This window comes from Pagrus pagrus, assembly GCF_965226575.1.
Source record: "Pagrus pagrus genome assembly, chromosome: 6".
NCBI lineage: Eukaryota > Metazoa > Chordata > Actinopteri > Spariformes > Sparidae > Pagrus > Pagrus pagrus.
In genome coordinates, this window is record NC_140190.1 from 32,795,064 (window position 1) to 32,816,678 (window position 21,615).

The 21,615-nt window shown below is 39.1% G+C and overlaps 1 protein-coding gene across 1 annotated transcript; it reads right to left on the reverse strand.

The window, feature by feature from the left end:
• Nucleotides 1-1,268: 1,268 nt before the first annotated feature.
• Nucleotides 1,269-20,940, reverse strand: lrrc40 (leucine rich repeat containing 40). Its single transcript, XM_084355817.1, has 15 exons — nucleotides 20,689-20,940; nucleotides 16,877-17,058; nucleotides 14,696-14,769; nucleotides 12,277-12,406; nucleotides 12,062-12,185; nucleotides 9,666-9,805; nucleotides 9,176-9,348; nucleotides 8,396-8,486; nucleotides 7,870-7,915; nucleotides 7,532-7,634; nucleotides 5,657-5,764; nucleotides 5,398-5,508; nucleotides 4,288-4,365; nucleotides 3,114-3,299; nucleotides 1,269-1,579 (listed from the first exon to the last, which is right to left on the reverse strand). The coding sequence occupies exons 1-15, from the start codon at nucleotides 20,831-20,833 to the stop codon at nucleotides 1,474-1,476; spliced, it is 1,797 nt and encodes a 598-aa protein (XP_084211943.1). The 5' UTR covers nucleotides 20,834-20,940; the 3' UTR covers nucleotides 1,269-1,473.
• Nucleotides 20,941-21,615: the final 675 nt, after the last annotated feature.

The window sequence follows — 21,615 nt, forward strand, 5'->3', positions numbered from 1 at the left end:
TAGAGAAGTTGGCCAGGTAGAAAAACTGACTGAACAATACTTCAAATTGACTCAATTTGTTCTAATTTTGTTCTGACACTGATTACTCAGTGCTTTCACAATCTTGTTTAATTCTGTTTTCATAATATTAAAGTACTAAAATATAAAACTGTAAACAAATATGTACATACAACTATAAAATATGACAACTTTGTGTATATATATATATATATATATATTTATATACACACATATATATATATATTTATATACACACACATATATATATATATATATACATACATATGTACAGTATACACATCATGAAGTAGAAGTACTAATGAAAATAGAGATGTGCCTTGTAAAACACTAACTACAGTGTAGATATAAAATGAGTAATAATGCAATGTGTAATAACTGACATTGGTTAACAGTATAAAAAAATGCTACATAATTGCTATTGAGTGTGACACTCTGGGGGATGAGTTAAAAAGTCTGATGGCCACAAGCATGAATGACGCTCTGTTGTGCAGCTCGGTGGAATGAGTCTCAGTGAATGTGTTCCTGTGCTTGACCAGCTCACCATGGACAGAGTGGGAGACATTGTCCAAGATGCCACATAGCTCCGACAGCATCCTCCTTTTAGAGATCACCGCCTGGAGGTCCAGCTCCACCCAAATAATGTCACTGGCCTTTCGGGTCAGCATTCCTCAACCTGCTGCCCCAACACAACAGCAAACAGGATAGCACTGGCCACCACACTCATAAAACATCACACACCCCCACAGGTCAGCGCCTTGCATGGCAGCCTCTGCAATCAGTGTATGGATATGGTGTGTGTGAAGGGGTGCATGTCAATGTTGTGAAGCGCTTAGGGCAGTCAGTAGACTGGAAAAGTGCTAAGTATCCCTTATCCCAGTACTACTGAAGGATAAATATTACAAATCTCTGGTCCAGGTCTATGGATGACAAACAGCGAACTACAGAAGAGCTCAAAGTCTGAATTCCTGTACTCTGAAGGAAGACTAAGGGATGAGATCACTCCCACCTGGTGTCAGTGTGAGGTTACCTCCAGCTCACATTTAGGTTGAAATTACACTTTGACAAAGTGAATGTTGATTTAATGAGAAATAGGTCAATGAAGAAAGACATTAAAGCAAGAGGCACATGAACCATGTTATGCAACAGTGTCAATCCCCCATTCTGATTCAAACTTGGAATATGATGGTTAATAAAAGGAGGCTGGCAAACCACAAGTCACTCGACTAAACAGGCGGGGCAAAGACTACTAAGTGTGAATAGAATTCTTTTTATTGCAAGCATAAACAGAGCATATTTTAAAAGTGAACACATACATAATTGCCAACAGTTTGCTGACAAAACTTAATTTGGTTTATATAGATACTTGCAGTTGATGTATTGTTTTAATAGCTTTGTGCTCAAAAAAGATCTGTGTTGATCAGGTAGTGAAACTGTCTCAGCTGAGGTCAGGGGTCATGTAGGTATGCGGCTGCGGAGGTACTCCAACACTGCATCTGTTCCTTTGGCCACGATGGCTGTTCTGGGTGTGCGGAAAGGATTCCCCTCCAGACTCAGACACCTGTAGGACAACACAAGCCTCAATTTATAAAGTGGGTTGGATTTTCTCTCACATTTTACAATTACTGCTTTTTGAACACCCATCATGATTGAATGGAGAGCAAAACAAAAGCAGTGTATCAGAGAAATAACATGTTATTTTCTGATTGTTTCACAGCAGTTACTTGCTAAACCACAAATGAACATGCCCAGCTCTCAGCACAATCCTGTGGTAAGGTGCCAGCTGCTGGATTTTATGTGAATGCAGCCAAAGGGCATGCTTCATCCTGTCTGCTCATTTTTGCAGAAAAGACACATATTAATAAATAATCCACAAATCAACAAAATCCAATCAAAACAACTCTACCCACCTCTCGACATGCAACAACGAACAAGAACCAGATCAGTCAAAAAGAAACACACTGTGAGAAATATATAAAATAATGATTATACCCCTTTTACACTGGCCAAAAACCCATTTAGAGCTGCTAACATTTGGCTTTTGTGTGCAATGTCAATGTATATTATCAGGATTTACTCCAGTAGTCAGAGGTATTTATCGCCTCCGTCTTGGCTCAGCTGTGATGTAAACACAAGACCTGGGTCAACGGGCCAAATTCACTCTTCTATTCAGGTGCGATGCTATGACCTGTGTTGAAGTTAAGGCTGTTAAGGCTCACTTTAGTGAGTGACTCATACAAACTCGAGTCAGTAAAAGGAATCGAGTATCCCATCGCTACCGCAAACACTGCTCGGGAACAGCTTGAGGAACACAATAAAGGGCCCAAGGTGTTGACCGGGCCTCCAAATTCCCCAGATCCCAATCTGATCGAGCATCTGTAAGACGTGCTGGAGCAGGTCTGATCCATGGAGGCCCCGCCCCCCAACATACAGGACCCAGAGGATCCACTAAAACATGCCCTGGTGCCAGACACCACATGACACCCTCAGAGGTCTTAAGTCCATGTCTTGACAGGTCAGAGCTGTTTTGGCTGCACAAGAGGAACCTTCACAATATTAGGCAGGTGGTCATAATGTTATGCCTGATCGGTGTATTTTACCATTTTAAAATGATTTATTTTCTACAGTTTCTTGTTTGAGAGGAAAATTAAGAGGCTATATCATAAATTTCGTGTGCATGAAGTGCACCAGATTGATCTATTTATCTTTAAAATGTGCAAGATTTTCTTCTGGGGGAGCATGTTCCTATACTCCACTAGAGGGACCCACCATATCTCCAGGAAATCATGTGGGGAAACACTGCTGTACATTGTTTATTTTAGGGAAATTCTGCATAGCATACCTTTATTAAACTACCAACTAAAGACTGTGATGCTAACTTAGGAAAAATAAAAAAAGACTCCTGGAATGAAGTGGACACCACAAATGGAAAATGCTGAATCGCACCATTGTCATTGTCCTACAGTACATCAAAAACACTGGAGACAGCAGCTGGTGGTGTACTGCAGTAAATGAGTTCAAATACAAACACATGCTGGAAGAAGGTTCTGGACAGTGTGCAGAGTTCTGTTTCTTTGCTCAGGTGTGCTTCATACCTGAGGCTGGTACACAGGCCCAGTTCAGGGGGGATTTTCAGCAGGTCATTGTTTGAAAGATCCAGCGTTGACAGATGAACCAACTTGATCAGACGGCATGGGTCCACCTCGTTCAGCTGGTTGTTACTGAACAACACCGTCTCCAAGGAAACTATCTGATAGAGGACATCAGGGAAGGACTTGAACCTGTGATCAGTACAAAGACTTTGAGTGGATAACTGACTTCAGTCAGGCTGACTGATTTACTGCAGAACATACAGTGTTCAGCTTATTCTGCTTCCTCCCATCCTCACCCCTCTGACCCTTCAGCTTGATATCGATCGAGGTCCGCTATAATTAAGGATGTTGCCATCCCTTGAATGCATATCAGAGAACCTGATGAGCAAGCAGAGAGGAGGCTACCTGTGCTTAGAGCAAGTGACCACAGGTATCCTATCAAGTTATATTTTTCTGCACTGTTTATTTATTGGTCAGCTGATCTGATGGGATAAGGGACATAATGATCGGGCTGCTTTAATATTTTAATATTAATATTATTGTAACACTGTAGTTTAGGGAAGGACACATGGAAACAGGAAGTGCAACAACTGTGGCTCTATAGTTAATCATACTTATCCATACAAATTAAAATTATTAGATGCATGTTGAATGGATCATACAGTTTTTTTTACATTTCTCATCAATTTCTTTCTTCTTTGTCTCATTTGAGGAAAATGTAGTAGCCTCTCCAAAATGTGTTCTATTAGTCCTGTAATATCAGCAGAGCATTTGGTGTTATTGCCTCCTCTTTGTCTTTTTATTTTTTATTTTAAAAAACAATTATTGATCATTTATTCATATGACTGCTATCAGTTGCATTCTGTGACACCTAGATGTTGCAATATATGTATAATGGGGAAGTTAATCATGAACAGTTTTTCTTTAAAACTGCTGCCAAATCCTTTCCACACAGTCTGGGACAGCTGATATGTGTGTCAAGAGCTTTCATTTCTTTTGGTGAATATAACTCCTCGCTATGTTAGCCACGGGTCACACCGGAGCTCCCCCCACAAACTCACAGGACATGAGGCCAATGAATAACAGGTGATGTCGAGGGTAAAGCTATATATATATATTCACATTCATTACAATTATTATGATTTACTATGGAGAACTGGTCCTGAAACAGAGTTACCTGTTGTTATTGAGGATAATGGAGCGTAGTTTAGTTAAGTTCTTCAGTTCAGGTGGTAAATCGCTCAGCTGGTTATTCCTGAAAAAACAAAACAAAAATAAAAGTGGTTCTCTATCAAAATCCCATTCATATGCTGCTCCTAAGACCTTCTCATTCAGTATGTTAGATTGCTGGCTTCATCTGACTGTTGACTTTCTGTCATTCAAACACCATTTTTCGTTATGTACATGTTTTGTAATGGCTCTGTTCAAACATGACAAGACCATATCAGATGAGCAGCTGTGGCTCAGGCAGAAGAGCGGTTGTACACCAATCAGAAGGCCGGTGGTTCGATTTCTGACCCCTGCAGTCTACATGTTGAAGTGTCCTTTGGCAACATAATGAACCCCAAATTGCTCCCGGTGGCTCCTCCATTGGTGTGTGAGTACATATGAATGGTAATTGCTTCTGATGAGCAGGAGGCACAGTGCTTTGAGTGGTATATACCTTGTTGTGCAGCTGAATATTTATCTCCATGGCTCATTAATGATTACAATGACTCATGTACTCTAACTCCCACCTCTCACTAGTTTTATCAACTAAAAAAAGAATAAAATATAGGATTATGCTGCCTTTTTTCAACAATGTAACAGTACCCAAGCAGAAAATGAAAAAACATTAGGTTAATTCTTATTTACTTACATCCTGAATGTTAAATAATTTGCTGCGTGTTTAAAATTCACACTGCTGGATATTCAAACCGCAAGCAGCAGTAAACTCCAATGGTCTGATGATCATTGTCGTGTCAGCTCCTCTGATTTGAACCTTGCAGCTTTTATCTATTTTATGCCATTGTAAACCGATTATCTTAGGTTTTCCATCTGTTGGACAAAACATGACATCTGAAGACGTCACCTCGGACTCTGGGAGACTGGGTTACTTATTTCATTGTTTTCTGGCATTTATATAAATTTGTTTAATCTAGAGAAAAATTGACCACCCTACATGTGAATATTGTGTAAGTAGAACTTTGTACATTGCAAATAAGCAAAACAGAGGTCTATGGAGCAGTCTTCAATTGGATATACACTGTTAATCTTTGTGTGTTGATCTGTGCCTGTGTATGTGTACCCAAGGTCGATGTGTATCAGCTGCAGTAACTTGCAGATGTCAGGAGAACAGCAGGTCAGTCTGTTGAAACCCAGATTGATATCTGACATTGAAGATTGAAACTCCACCAGTCTGCACAAACAACATACTTGTAGTTAGTCTGGGAATCATTCATGTTCAAAATTGCGTGTTATGATATAACGTTTGATCTTTGCCATACAGTTATAATGTCAGCACCACCCGCGTTGAGTATGTGTGTGTGTGTGTGTTGCCTGTGTACCTCGAAGGTATGGAGGTCAGCTGGTTCTTGCTGAAGTTAGCAGTGGTAACACCTTGATCTGCTGCAGCATCAAACAGCTCATCTGGGATGTTAGATGCCTGCTTCTCACTAAACACAAAGTTACAGTAAGTTAGGAGTTAATCATCTTGTAGATCAGGGTTTCCCCTATATGCACATTGCAGGGGCACACTGCTGCTTCTGAAATATGATTGTCCTTCTTATTTAAAAAAAACAACATTTTGGCAGATATTACTGAGACGTCTGTAAAACTGTTGACAGGACACCAAGAACTGCAAGCGAGGTTGATTATGATCCTTTTAATTATGAATCATTAATCCATGGAGGTTTTAAATTTGTAAAACTTCCCCTTAAGCTGAGAAAAATATCTTAAAAATCCATGATGTCATCACAATCTAAAGTCTATGAGCCGAGCGGGAACTCATAGGCGGGGCCAGCGGGGGAAACTCTACTGCACATATTCAATGGGCCACATAACCAGGAAGTAAACACGGAAGCCAGAACCTTTTTTGGCGAATGCGCTAGGCAAGTATTTCTCATTAGTTTGAATGGGTGCCATCTTTGCATCTGGTTTCTAGTTCTTCCATATAAGTCTATAAGGAGAGGAGAACCAGATACGTCCCCGTCTTATCTCTTAACTAACTATGGTTATTACTTTGCACTATGGACGCTTAATATCTACGTCAGTTCACACACCTGCGAGTAAAATATACAAACAGAGAGGAGAGGGCGCTGTCTTGTAACTTAGAAACTAAAGTCATGCAAAAGCTGTCAATCAAGACAAATCAACAGATTCCCAAAAAGATAGCCTATTCACAGGACTTGTACTGCTGTCCTCCCATGTCACACCCCCCAGGGAGCCCTGGTAGTCCCGCTGTACAACCAGAGGGAGGGAGGGATTGCTACTGGCTGCTGTATTGTTTCGTAGTTGTGCATAGTCCAATCATTCATTGCCAAAGACAATTCATGGCTACTGTTCATACATGTGTAGGTCATGGCCGGCCACTTTTATCTTACTATGGAAGGAACGCAGAAGTGACCCAAGTAAAAAGTAAAAACAAATTGTACACATCACATTTATTATCAAAGGACAGTGTTCAGGTCATCTTTTCCTTTTTTTTAAATATTGTGATAAATACTGTACGGTGGGCTATGCATCCTGATGATATCGTACTGTGAGTTTTTTGTATCGTTACATCCCTAGTTATAAAGGCGAAAGGTCTCAAATTATACCAAAAATGCAGCAAAGTTTAAGGGAGCTACAGGCTGCCACATCTACAGTTCATGTTCTTCACAGCAACAAGACAGTTTGAATAATAATTTTATTTTTGTTTTCATCGTTCACATTTGCAACATGAGATAATTTCCTCTTGCTCATTTTGACACATATCAGTCATCAAAACAGATGACCCATATATAAGCATGTGAGTGCGCTGCAGGATCTGTCTACATTTCATCTACCATTTAGTGTGTAGGCAGGGCTCATGGAATGCTTTCATGGAATGGGCCCTTTAGGAAATATTACTATTATATCATATTATTATATTATGTCCAAGTACATAACTAATAAAGTGTGTACCACCATGCTATGATGAAAGGCTTGTGTCAAAAAACGTTGGTAGATTTGTCAGCCTAGTGGCTGCAAATAAATGTACCCAGAAGACTGGGTTGCTAAATTTCCAAATTTAAATATCCAAACATACTTACACTTGAACCACACATACCCTACCTAATCAATCATAATTTACTCCTGTATCCTTATCATGTCATCAAATGTCATCGTTGATCATGGTAATTGTTTTTTCTGTACAATTGTCCATTATATGGCACTGAAAAAATAAGGTGCTTATTACCAACCTGTACACCAGTGACTTGAGAGCTTTAATGTCATGTACATTGACCTTGGCCTGGCTGGGTAGCGTCATGGCTGTATGTACTTCAACTGCTCCCTCAGGTTCCTCTGCAAACCACACACACACACACACACACACACACACACACACACACACACACACACACACACACACACACACACACACAGATGTAAGATCAAATTCTCATTCTGTGGGTTTGCTGAAACAATCTGAATCTGAAAACTTTTGTTGTAATAATTCAAAGTTTGTCTTTAACCCAGCTAACAACTCTTTTAGGTTGGGTGGGCTTTTGTTTCAAGTCAGCAAAAAAGCGAACTGTACCTTTAATTCTTCCTCTTAAGTATTTCAGAAGCTCATTGGTTCCTTTCTGATGAGGACAACAGAGGAGCAGTGTAAGCAGTTAGAAAAATAACATGAATGTCTGTTTTAGTGAATATTTCCAGCTGTTTTCTTTGTAAACACGTCACTGAAATTCCATTAATAAAGAACTCTAAACACACCACCTGCTACAGCTGTAGTGTGCAAGTTTACTGTTATCATTTCTGGTTTGTATCCATTAAAATGCAATGTGAAATGTATGACTGTTGATATGACTTGTGGCAAAAGGACACAAATTGTCTAGTCAATAGCCCTCATCTCTCCCTAATACTGAGTTGAAAGAGAAAAACCACAGTTACCTAGCTCCGACACTATTATTACCTTATACCTCATTGAGATAAATTTGTCAAGATATTATAGTATGCTAATACTGTGATATCAGGTTCGACAACACTGCACTATCTTTCTTTCTTTTCAAAATGTTTCCACTGTGCATCTACTTTGTTTGTGTCCTCAGTGTGTCACCTACAGTGAGCAGGTCTCTCCTGATTCCTCGCAGAGGGTTTCCCTCCAACAGCAACATGTTCAGATTGGGCAGCAGGCCGAGAGACGCTGGAAGACTGACAGGAGATACATCTAGTTCACATGAAACTCAGATGAGAGTGTACTGACAGTATCTGCTGGTACTTATTCTCTCAAGTGCCTGAAGGAGTGCATGTGTACATAAATGTGTTCCAGTGGCTGGCTCTAAAATCCACCAGTAAATTATTCAAAAAAGAAAGATTAGTGGTTATATTTGTTTACTGACTAGATGTTGACTGTGTTGAGTTTTGCTTATGGGGGCAAAAAGTTGATTGCTTTATTTGCCTTAGTCACACTACACAACTTTTGGAAGTCGTCAGATTGCTGTACTATTCGTACCACACACCTGTTCAGTGAAAAGGGGTCACATATTATAATATCTCTCAGCAGGAGGAATCCCCGACTACTCTGACTGGTCTCCTGATGCAATACCATGCACAGGACAGGATTTAGCTTGTTGCATGGCTCCCCGACACAACCACATATTGAGCCTGCTTTGTATTTTCAGGCATTCGCAAGCCATTGGCGAGTTCTTGAATCACATTTTTTTTTAAATCCACACAAAGCTATTGTGCCGATTTCTAAGAGCAGAGTGAATGTTGATTTACCTGTAATCCGGGGGCTTTTGTCAGCGAGCTACTGAAACTGTTGACGAACAAAATATCCCACAACACTGTAGTGTGAATTTGGAATTAGGTGTAATTGTGTCATGATGTAATTCACCTACATAGTAATGTCATTGTTGGTGAGGTCGAGGCGCGTGAGTGTGCTCAGTGAGGTGATCTCTTCAGGGATGGTTCTGATCTTATTGTCTCGGAGTTCTAGAAGAGAGATGGATGTCAGGCAGACCAGCTGCTCCGCCTCCAGCTGCTCAATCTGGTTGTTCCCAACATACAGATCCTTCACACACACACACACACACACACACACACACAAATAAATATATTTCTTAAATGCCATAATATATAAACATTTAACACAATGTACAAGTTTTACAATCCCTGTGTTAAAATTGGGAAGCAAATTCCTTTAATTGGCCATATGATCAATGATCAATGATTGATCAATGATCAATAGTCAATTAATCATGATAAGCCTGTAAAATGTTTATACATACAGTATTTCCAAGTAAATTGAGTATTCATCATGAACTAATTTAACGTAACAACTGTATTAGACATGAACCATGATGCTCTTGCTCATGTTGCTATGGTTACCTTGAGCATGGGTGCAGGAAGCTTTGGGAGGAGGCGGAGCTTGTTGTGTCTGAGGTAAAGCTGTTCCATAGCGCGCATTTCTGATAAGCTTGTAGGAATGTCAGTCAGCTGGTTATTGCTGCAGTCCAACAGCTTCACATCTGTCAAATCAAATTAGAAGACAAACAAACAGATACTCTGACAGTGCCAGACAGACAGTCAACATGCTCCTTTCTTACAGAACGAAAGACTGTGTTAACATGTGTGTTCTACTAGTAGTTAGTACAAGTAGTACTACTACTACTACTACTACTACTACTACTACTTATATTACTACTACTGCTACTACTACTTGTACTACAACTACTACTTGTACTACTACTACAACTACTACTACTTGTACTACTGCGGCAACTACTACTACTTACTGTATATTACTACTACTTTTACTATTACTTGTACTTCTACTACTTAAATTACTACTACTACTACTACTGCTTGTACTACTACTGCAACTACTACTACTTATATTACTACTACTACTACTACTACTACTACAACTACTTGTACTACTACAACTACTACTACTACTTATATTACTACTACTGCTACTACTACTTGTACTACAACTAATACTTGTACTACTACTACTTGTACTACTGCTGCAACTACTACTACTTACTGTATATTACTACTACTTGTACTACTACTTGTACTTCTACTACTTATATTACTACTACTACTACTACTACTGCTTGTGCTACTACTGCAACTACTGCAACTACTACTTATATTACTACTACTACAACTACTACTACTACTACTGCAACTACTATTACTACTACTGCAACTACTACTACTTATATTACTACTACTACTACTTTAACTACTAGCACTTCTACCAATACTACTTTAACTACTAGCACTCCTACAATACTACTTTAACTACTACTACTTCTACAAACACTACTTCAACTACTAGTACTTCTACCTATACTACTTTAACTACTAGCACTTCTACCAATACTATTTTAACTACTACACTTCTACCAATACTACTTTAACTACTACTACTTCTACCAACACTACTTTAACTACTAGTACTTCTACCAATGCTACTTTAACTACTAACACTCCTACCAATACTACTTTAACTACTAGTACTTCTACCAATAATACTTTAACTACTAGTACTTCTACCAATACTACTTTAACTACTAGTACGTCTACCAATACTACTTTAAATACTAGTACTTCTACCAATACTGATTTAACTACTAGCACTTCTACCAATACTACTTTAACTACTAGCACTTCTACCAAAACTACTTTAGGTACTAGCACTTCTACCAATACTACTTTAAGTACTAGTACTTCTACCAATACTACTTTAACTACTAGTACTTCTACCAATACTACTTTAACTACTAGCACTTCTACCAATACTACTTTAACTACTAGTACGTCTACCAATACTACTTTAACTACTAGTACTTCTACCAATACTAATTTAACTACTAGCACTTCTACCAATACTACTTTAACTACTAGTACATCTACCAATACTACTTTAACTACTAGTACTTCTACCAGTACTACTTTAACTACTAGCACTTCTACCAAAACTTCTTTAACTACTAGTACGTCTACCAATACTACTTTAACTACTCGTACTTCTACCAATACCGATTTAACTTCTGGCACTTCTACCAATAATACTTTAACTACTAGTACGTCTACCAATACTACTTTTACTACTAGTACTTCTACCAATACTACTTTAACTACTAGCACTTCTATTGTTTTGCTTATCTCTGAGGAAGTTGTTTTGTACTGTACTGTCGTTATTGATAACTAAATAAAAATTGTAAAAAAAAAAAAAATCTAGAAGTGGACAATTAAAGAAACACTATGTAATGTAGGCTCTTATAGTGATTCTGGAGAAACATTTCTATTTTTTCAATTCTCATCCTCAGGATGTCAAATTCCAACCCCTCTATGTTGCAGGAGAGCTTGTGAGTGAGTGAGGTGGGGTTGCGTGAAGAGTGTGGGAAGGAGACGTAAACTGCAATAATGTAGCACAACATCACACTATTTCTATAGTAACAATATTGTCTCAAACTATATTTACACTTTCTGAATCCTCAAACTTTCTTATTATTTCTAGGTTTACGTGACAATATTAGAGATTTTCAATGTTGGCTAAGGCTTTTGGACCCCACTGTATATATGTACATTTTACTAGAAATCTAAGCTTAACATAAATTTCCCAACATATTGATTCACCAACTGTCTACTGTCTACTGTTGAGGTAAATATAGGTGGAAACTATCTGATCATTAATGCTGCAACAAGCATGAAAAGTGGCCATGTAAGCAGGCTGACAGTAAGTACACATACAGTACAGTTGATCTTACTTATGAGCTGGGCCAGGCTGTCAGGCAGACACGTGAGCTTGTTGTGACACAGGTTCAGTTTCTGTAGACAGTTAAGATGGCCAAGGCTGGAGGGCAGGACCGTCAGATGGTTGTTGGACAGGTCCTTAAATCAATCACAGGACACGACATCTCCATCAGTCAATAGAAAGAGCATGGTGGGAGTGTAGGACACTACAAACAATATGTTTAGTTACCAGCTCTGTAAGGTTCTCCAGATGTCCCAGTTCCTCTGGCAGGCTCTCCAGCAGGTTCTGTTGGAGTGTAAGGCTATGGAGGTTCTTCAGAGTACACACCTCCACTGGCAGTGATCTCAACTGGTTATGGCTGACCCCATAGCAGAGGACACACATGTTAGGTGTTTAGGGTTCAAACCCTAAAGGGTAACACCCTTTTGTGTTAGTGCTGGTTTAAAATAAAAGCACCATCAGGGCTTGAACCCTAATGATAATAATTAGTAATAAAATTTGACACGTTTTTTTTGTATACTAGATATCACATGTTTTGAATATTGTTCAGATCTGTCATACTATGAGTCTGCAGTGACATTCTTACTGTAATTAGTACTGTATGCACAACATTCTGTATTTTGCCAAATGTTTTAATCACACTTTTCACACAGAGATTCCACATTATCCCCGCAGCGAGGGCTCGCCTTTATGCCGCCTGTTTGTTTGTTCACACTTAAAGCCGCTCCAGTATGTCATTTCATGTCATGCTGGCACTGTGGAAATAAAAGTGGCATGACGGTTCACATCATGACATTGACATCAGTGTGTTTTCTTTTGTTTCCTCCGGTTTCCAACTGTTAATCTAAACATGTTTCCACCGACTTTTTATAATCATATGGATGCAGTTATAATGTGTTGTGATTGAAATCCTGACTCACAATGCATCCTGGAAAGTGACAAAGTAATTTTTTTGTCAAATTACATAATTACATAATCACCATCAGTAAACAGGACGCTGTCTGGCTCTCACTTGGGGAGAGTTATGCTGTTTTCTGGGGGAAAATTCACTGAAGTCTCGGTCAGGAGGGCTGACCGTCGCAGTGATTTTTTTCACTTTTTTCAATACAAGTTACCAGAGACAGTAACTACAATAACAAAGACAAAGACATGGTGAGTTAAAGTTTTTTGCTCTGAATCGCGTCACATAATCACCGCCATTCAACTGCAGGAGCTGCTTGGCTCTGCTGCCGGGGACAGACGCTGTTTTTGAATAATGAAAATAAGAAGAAAATTTAAACTGCAAGCAGAGATGAACAGACCCTCACAGCCCTGCACACGTCAGGGTGTGCAGCAGACGCGACTTGGCTGGTTCATCCCTGCTTGCAGTTTTACTTATAATATAACTCAGTCCACTATTTGATACTTGGGAAAACTTTTTGTATAAAATACAATGGACTCAAATAAATCATTTGTATGGAAGATACTGAGGGTAATAATTCAATAAACCATTTTTAAAAATATTGATGAAGGTTCTCAGTCATCCAGGTCATGGTAAATCTAAGTGCTGCATCGTAGGCAGCTGGACTTGTTTCAGTTTGTTGAAGACGGTTCACGTCTCATCCAAGAGGCTTCTTCAGTTCTAACTAACTGGAGGGGAGTTCCAGGCTTTTAAACTCTGTGTGGGAGTGTCCTTACAGAGTCTTTGGGGACACGTGTGAGCTCTGAGTTTCAGAGTCGTTAGGGCCACTTGTGGGTCGTTGACCCAACCGGCCTTCATGTGGGTTGCTAGGGCTAGGTGAGCCCAGGTGTGAATGGTTGTTAAGCTGTCTGGGGAGAGAACTCAGTACTGCATTGTAGGTGGGTGATAAGTAATGTTGTAGTCCACCTCCTCTGTTCAAAGATGGTCATTCCAGTTTGACATAGATGGATTCTCTTACTCCTCTTTCAAACCATCTGTCTTCTCTGGTCAAGATGCTTACATTGTTGTCCCCAAAGGAATGATTTGTCTCCTTCAGATATAAGTGGACAGCAGAGTCTTGACCTGAGGAATTGGCTCTCCTGTGTTGTGCCATTCATTTATGGAGAGGTTGTTTTGTCTCCCCAATGTACAAATCTGTGCAGTCCTGGCTGCAGTGAACAGCATAAACTACATTACTAAAAATGGGTTTTCATATAAACAGAATAATACTCAACATTAATTTTCAGGGAAGACAGTAAGTCTACATTTTATTTGACGGGGGAATTAAGGGACCCCTTATATGGATGTGGGCATATATAGAAGATTAAGAACAAATCATATAAATTATAAGATGATTATACCTCATGCATTAATGTAAAATCAAGATTTCTGTTGGTTGAGGTGGAGCTCCTGAATTGATTGATTGATTGATTGAATGAATGAATTGAAGAATTCTGACGATAGTAAGGAATGATGTCACAATTACCCAGAGCCCAAAGTGACACCTTTGCAATGGTTGTTTATAGTATAGTTACAAATTAACGTGAAAGAAAAATATGACCTGTTTTAACCCAGCTGCACAAAACAATTAGAATCGACCATAGTTAAAAACTGGATAGATAATCGGAATTGGAATCAGAATTGTTAAAATCCAAACAATACCCAACCCTAGTGTGTGTATGTGTGTGTGTGTGTGTGTGTGCATACCTGAGTCGCAGCTGCTGGAGCTCCTGCAGTTCTCCCAAAGCACCGGGCAAACTGCTCAGTTGGTTGTCATGGAGCTGTCAGGGTGACATGACCATTTTTAGTTTAACATCTAGAATGTAATTGATGTTATCACTTTGCTAAACTCTGCTAATGAGTCATAGTAACACTCCTTTTATCAATATCTACAAGCAGACAAAATAAATGCTTTGTATGTAATCAATGGAATGGTGACTTAGTAGATTGAAGATTTTATAATGAGAAAATGAACGAGTTAGGCTAGGAGGACTGGGTAACCCTAATTCATTCAAAGTTCTCCCACCAACGAATAAGCTCTAAACAACACAGGTAATATCCAGAGGCTTTTTACAAGAAAAGATGCTCACTATCTGTGGAGCGCTGTGTTAATTTACTGTTGATTTTTTGACAGCGGATCAATTTCAAATATGTCAGTGAGTAGTTTTATTCAGTCTGTGGGAGCAATGGAACAAGAGGGAATTGTTAGGTGAATAGCTGAAGATGACAGGCTGCACACCTACAACTTCTCAGAAGGTTAATAAACTCCATTTCCCTGATTAACGTTACCGTTATATTGCCTAACGGGTGCTTCTGCTCTTCGGTTTGACAACAAATCATCTGCCATTGTCTTGTCACCACCTCGCCTTACTGTCTTTATGTGATAAGCTGAGTGTGACTCCTGCTATTCTGTACTGCAGGCACTGCTGCTGGAGCTGCACAGAGTTTGTAAATGTAGCACTGGTCATCTGATTGCATAATGATTCAAACTAGAATTACTGCATTGCAGCTGTATGCCTCCGCGCACCAGTGAACTTACTGTTCCAAAGCTGTGGCATTGAATAATGGCCAGAACATATTTTACAGAATATTGTTTCACAGTGCATTTAGCCTCTGACATTTTGGATATAAATGTCATAATCTCATCATTTAGCCAGTTAGCCAAAAATGTTTTTGTGAGGTCACAGTGACCTCGACCTCTGGCCACCAAAATCTAATCAGTTCACTCTTGAGTCATAATGGACATTAGTACCAAAATTGAAGAAATTCCCTCAATGCATTCTTGACATTTGGCGTTCACGAGAATGGGACAGACAGACAGACGGACAACATGAAAACATAATGCCTCCACGCCACGGCTGTCACTGATCTGGAGGCATAAAAAGAAAATTAAAAAATTAAGTCTGACACTGGCTCATATTGAAGTATATTGGAAATAACTTTATTAATTGGTCTAATTGAATGTGAAATTAATTTTATTGTAGTGAACACCAATAGAGTCAATAGAATCAATTGTCAAATCAGGACCAAGCATTAAAACATAACCCAAAGTGGAATCTATAAGGCACCTAAGTATGGTAACAGTATTGAATCAGGAGATAAACATATTCTCGAGGCCTTATCTTTTAAAGATGTTTTTCAACTTACAGTCCATCCATGGATACATGTGACAGGGCCTAACAACCTTTCTGTTGGAAACAATACAATTTATCCCAGGATGATGTCATTTTGGGTCCTCCAATCAAAATCAGACCAAATCTGACCTTTTTAAACCATTTCAGATAATTTGGGTTTGTCAGTTTAGTCAGTTTGTCATTTAGTTTAATTAGCTTTGTTAGTTTTAGTTTGAAGCAAGACAGAAATTCTCTTACAAAAAAAAATGTTGGACAATTTACTGTCCTGAACCAGCCTGTACTCGGCAGAGGTAGACATAACAACCAGCAGACAAGAACCGAAAGAGGAAAGCCAAAACTGGGGGGACAAAACAATGAACTGTGACCCCACCTGTGGCAGGGAAGAGATAAAGCAGATAGTCTGTTGAATTTCTGAACTGAAGTCAACAAAACACATCTCAGAGTATTGCATTCGATGTGATGTTTTACTGTACATTAACATAATCATAATATATGTAGAGTTTGTGTACAATGGGCCTTTCAGACACAACATAATGTGCCCTGCGCTCTCCTCTGGGTTTAACGCAGTCACAGTGCAGCACAAGCATCTAACTATTCCAATGCAGCGAAAGCCATGTTGGTGTGAAGCAAGCCACTGGAATTAATAGGTTTCAGAGCACAGTGGTGCAGTATTACATTGTGTCTGAAAAGGCCGCTTACTTGGTAGCTGAAATACTGAGTCAGGCTTGTTACAGACTGAGTTGGTGTTTCTTACATCCAGTGTGGTGAGTCCAGGCAGTAGTCTAATGTCGTCAGTCAGTTGTGTAATCTGATTGGATGAGAGCAGCAGTTTGGTAAGGTCAGACTGTTCCCACCATCGATCTGACTCTCCGAAGGACATGTTCTGCTGGGCCTCCTCTGGTGTGTCAATGTTTAGCTGATAGACATTCTGAGGGACTGACACACACACACACACACACACACACACACACACACACACACACACACACACACATTATACGGTTAAAGAGAAACAAATGTGATTCTCAGCTTTTTCTGTCTTATCTCAAGATTTCATCTTCATCTATTTGCAACTGTCCCAAGGCTGCTTTAACTCTTTCATCATCTGTGTGTAAAATGCTGCAAAGGACTGGTGGGGTCTCCACAGTGTTTGCCCCGTTTTGTAAACGGAAAAGCAAAAAATACCAGCTAAAATATTTTTCAACCGGTCCTAAAACTGCCTAAGACATTCTGAACAGTGTAGGGTTGGGTGGGTTTGCATTTTTGCCGGTCCAGGCCAGTCTGGTCTACAAGTCTGACCCAGTTTGACTTCTTGAGAAGCAAGTGAACCAGCATTTGTCAGGTGTTCATGGAGATCGCTCCCTTTGGTCCCTCGCTTTGTTCTGTTGTGTGAACCCAGTGCTACTATACTACCTTGACCAATGTCCACAAGAGAGAACTCTTATCAGTAATGAGTTGGTGCAGGAAATCTTGTTAAAGCTGCAATACTTTAGTACAAAGCCTTATTCTGATCTGCTCCCATTTGCCCTGTTAAAGTTGTTGATGCACTATGCTGCTAACACCAACTCAACATTTTCTGTACCTGAGTTAAAGCCTTCTAACATTTCAGTGGACAGAAACCCTTTTCTTAATAAGCCTTTTATTGTGAAATATTTACAGAAACGTGTTGAGGAAAAGGTTCCCATACGCACTTGATATGCATCTACTGCCAACTTTTCTCAAGTTGCACTAAGATTAAGTTTTATTTAATTTATTATTTTGATGAATAACAGTTGATATTCGCAGGGCTAATATTTGGTATTACTGATCATTTCCAAGCAAGAATTAGAGTGGCTGAAAAGTTTACACCCCATGTGCACCTTTCTTCTCTTTCTCGCTTAAAAAAATAATAATGTGAGAGATTGAGACAAAGTGTGTAGCGCACCTAAGCATTGCCCAGCTAAAGTAATTTGTCTAAAAAAACCCCACAAATTTCATTGTACATTATCTAGTTCGCCTCGCTATTTGTACAGGGTTTCAATATTGTCCACATACTAATGTTGTACTTACTCTTTAAGGGGCAAGCACTATCCCTTTAAGAGTTTTTTTTTCTTGCAGAGGACTGTGTATGTGTAGACAAAGGAAAAGGAACTGAGGACTTTCTGTCGATTTTCTGTCTGCTGGTCATTTTGGGCTGCAACAGTGGCAGCTTCAAAAACAAATCAATATGTGGCGGCCAATGTGTATATTGTGGTAAGCCACCACAAATAAGTGAGTGTATGGGAAACCCTGTTCTATCTCCTGGCGTGCACTTTTTAAGACCTAATAACAGGTATTTTGCAAAAAAAATGTGAGCCTTAAAATTGAAAAACGAACACTTACCCAACAAAAGAATATTCAAATAGTTGAAAATTCAGGTTCAGCATTAGTTTTACAATGTGTTAATGAGGCACATAAGCTGGTGATCAGCCTATGACTGAAAGTAATGTGTTGTGTGTATTAATTCAGTTTGCACCAGTTTAAAACACATCTGTGGATGTCAACGGTCACTGTAGGACCGGCATGCTTAACCTACTGTGGCAGAGGCATGAGATCATAAGCAGAGTAGAACGGGTCAGTAGCAGGGCATGTTATTAAGCATGGATTTAATACTACAGAGGGAACACAAAAGACATTTCTCAGTGTAGCGCCCCAGTTTAAAACACACAGTAATGACTTTATGACATGACTTCTTGTTTACAGTTTTCAATTTCCAATTGACTGGTGAAACAAGTTATTGTTGCATTTATATTGTTAATAAATGATTTAAATTTGACAATAAGGCCTTAGTGTGGTACATTGAAAACCAATAATGGAGATTATATCACTCATGACACCATGTAGACCATCTTTTGAAATAAGAATTTAAAAATTAAATGAGTTATCACGCCATAAAACCAATGATCCTATACTAGACTAGTCTAAAAATGACATTGACTGTGCTTAAAGAAAATAACAAAAAAAAGAACAAAATCAAATTGAATTGAGGATTTGGAGAATCGTGACATCCCTAATTTTTAAATTCTTATTTTTAATTTGTGGGTAATTTTGAGACTAGTCTCCCTCCATAGGATTGCACTGCCCCCACTCACAGTTGTACATTCATGATCGGCAGAATATAGAGGACATCTAAGCAGCATCAACCAGCGGATTTAGGTAGAGATGGTGGATGATACCAAAGCTCCAAAGCTTGTTTCTCTCCTGTGAAGCGCATTGTTTCAACACATTATGCTGGAGCTTGTATCGAATGAAGATTATCAAGTGACTGATGAAGTCTGTAGCTTTGCCACCAGTGCTTTGGCTACCGCTTCATTCAGTGTGACAGTTTTGAAAGTTTAACAACTAAACTAGGTATTTGGCACATTATCATTATGGTGCATTCAGACCAAATGCAAGGCAACTCATTTGTACATCTAGATTACATACAAAGTCGTTGAAAAGTCGAATGGAAGCAAATTCACGTTTATTTGCTCCAGGCGGTGCAAATGATGTGGGTTGAAAATATTGTATATGTCGCAAAAGCCTATCGGCATTGACATTCAAGCTGACGTCATGACGTTAATGTCACTGCTGTCTGGACATTCATGAACAGCAGTGGAGGAGAGGATAATATTCTAATTGTGGCCGTTTGAGGACACCAAGAGCTGTACGATAGCTTGTTTATTTGTTTAGAGACAGGACATAAAGGATGCTGCCGTTGGGGAAAGTGAGTGAGGAAGTTGGACTACCTGGTAGGTCATGGAAATATGTCTCAGCACAGCATAGCCCTGATTGATCTGAACTCCATTCAGGAAACAAGCATTTTAAGTAATTTGCTTGTCATCCACCTGACAGACCTGACGAAGCATGAATTCAGGCTCTTTACAAGGCGGCATTATGATGTTATTTCAGTGTCTTTTTGATCCATTTATTGCGTCAGATCACAGGGAAATATCAACCTTGGTCTTAAAATATGAGTGTACAGTACTCGGACTAAACTACACCAAAAGTTACATTAATGTTTTGTGCAACTTATTTTATATCTAGGCTTTTTGGACAACACATAATTATTTCACTGTAACATATTGCACAATAACATCTAGATTTAATGTGGCACTTGAACAGAAGTATAAGGATTTAACACAGGTTTCTTGAACTGCAGGTATGAGACTATGAAACTAACACCAACAGTGTTAATGTGTGGTGTGGCCGTCGGCCTCAGTCTTGAAGGGCTGCTTTAAGTTTTACAAGCCACCAGAGGTCGCTGTGTTTTCTAAGTTTGAAGTTTCAACTCATTTTCAGCACGAATAGGAAGAAAGCCTCAAAGCTTCATAAGGCTTCATCTGCCCAGCACTAGATCACCAGATAGATGTCACTAAATGATGTCACTAAAACTAAATGACACTGACTGTCAACAGTACTTAAGGACAGTAGTAAGCTGGCCTGGGTTGTTTTCTCACGGATGAAGCCATTGTTCAGCCACGCCTACGACACATCTGGGACCGTCGCCAGTTCATTTGAACACCAGTTGAATTGCTGGTCGCAACCACATCTGGACGTGAGAATTACCTTCTGTCAGACCTCGGCCGGTCAGGTTAAGCTGGCCGCTTTTCCTGGCAGCCTTCAGCAGACCGAGAGGAACAGTGGGTTCGGGCTTTTCCGTCCTAAAGCCCGCAAGAGAGTCCGCCTTATTCGGTCTTTTGAATCGTGACATTATCGGCGTGTATCCTGGTACAACTGAGGCGTGTTTGTCTGAGTCTAAGGGCAAAGTCTGCTCGACACCACGGCTCGACACTTGCCTGATATAATAATAACCCACAATCCATTGCAATGCGGATATGACGTTGTCGTTTTTCCTGATAATAAAAAAAAAAGAATAACGAATGGTGAATGTTTCAAACAGTAAATGAATCAGGCAGGCGATCAAATATATCAACCACAATGTGATAGAGAAATACGTAGCCTCGGAATATAGGAAGCGAGCTTTTTTAATGAGTTTGTTTCACGTCTCTTGACAGGCAGTGATACAAATCATAATGAACGATTGAATTTAAACATCAATGTAAATACATGTACAAGCAGGCTGTAAAACTTCACAATAAATATAATGACGCTGATTAGAAACGTCACAAAATAGTTAACGACTGTGTCAAGAAATCATTTACTGATGTTGTTTATGTTAATTAAGGTGTTAATTCATATATATCTGAATAGTCATATTAACACTAATTAACACTAATAGTATTTTTTTGTGACACATTTGAAGCAATCACACATGTATTAAACATTTCATGATTCATTCCAAATTTAAAAAGAGAAAGACTTTACATGTTAAAAAGTAAATGCAATTATTTTATACACAACATTTATCATTTTTATATGAAATGAAAAACGAAAATGTGATTTACCAATTTGCCAAGAGATGTGTTTTCACATAAGTTCACAAAAACATTAATAAATGGTTAATTGTGTTTAAGTAGTGCTTATTTAGTATCC

Bases quoted from the DNA above. Each gene is read 5' to 3' on its own strand.
- lrrc40 (XM_084355817.1), bottom strand. From the start codon at position 20,833: ATGTCACGATTCAAAAGACCGAATAAGGCGGACTCTCTTGCGGGCTTT. The intron at 12,407-14,695 runs GTATGCACACAC...CTATGGGGTCAG, and splicing joins CTCCAGCAGCTGCGACTCAG to CCATAACCAGTTGAGATCAC. The intron at 3,300-4,287 runs GTAACTCTGTTT...TACTGATCACAG, and splicing joins ATTATCCTCAATAACAACAG to GTTCAAGTCCTTCCCTGATG.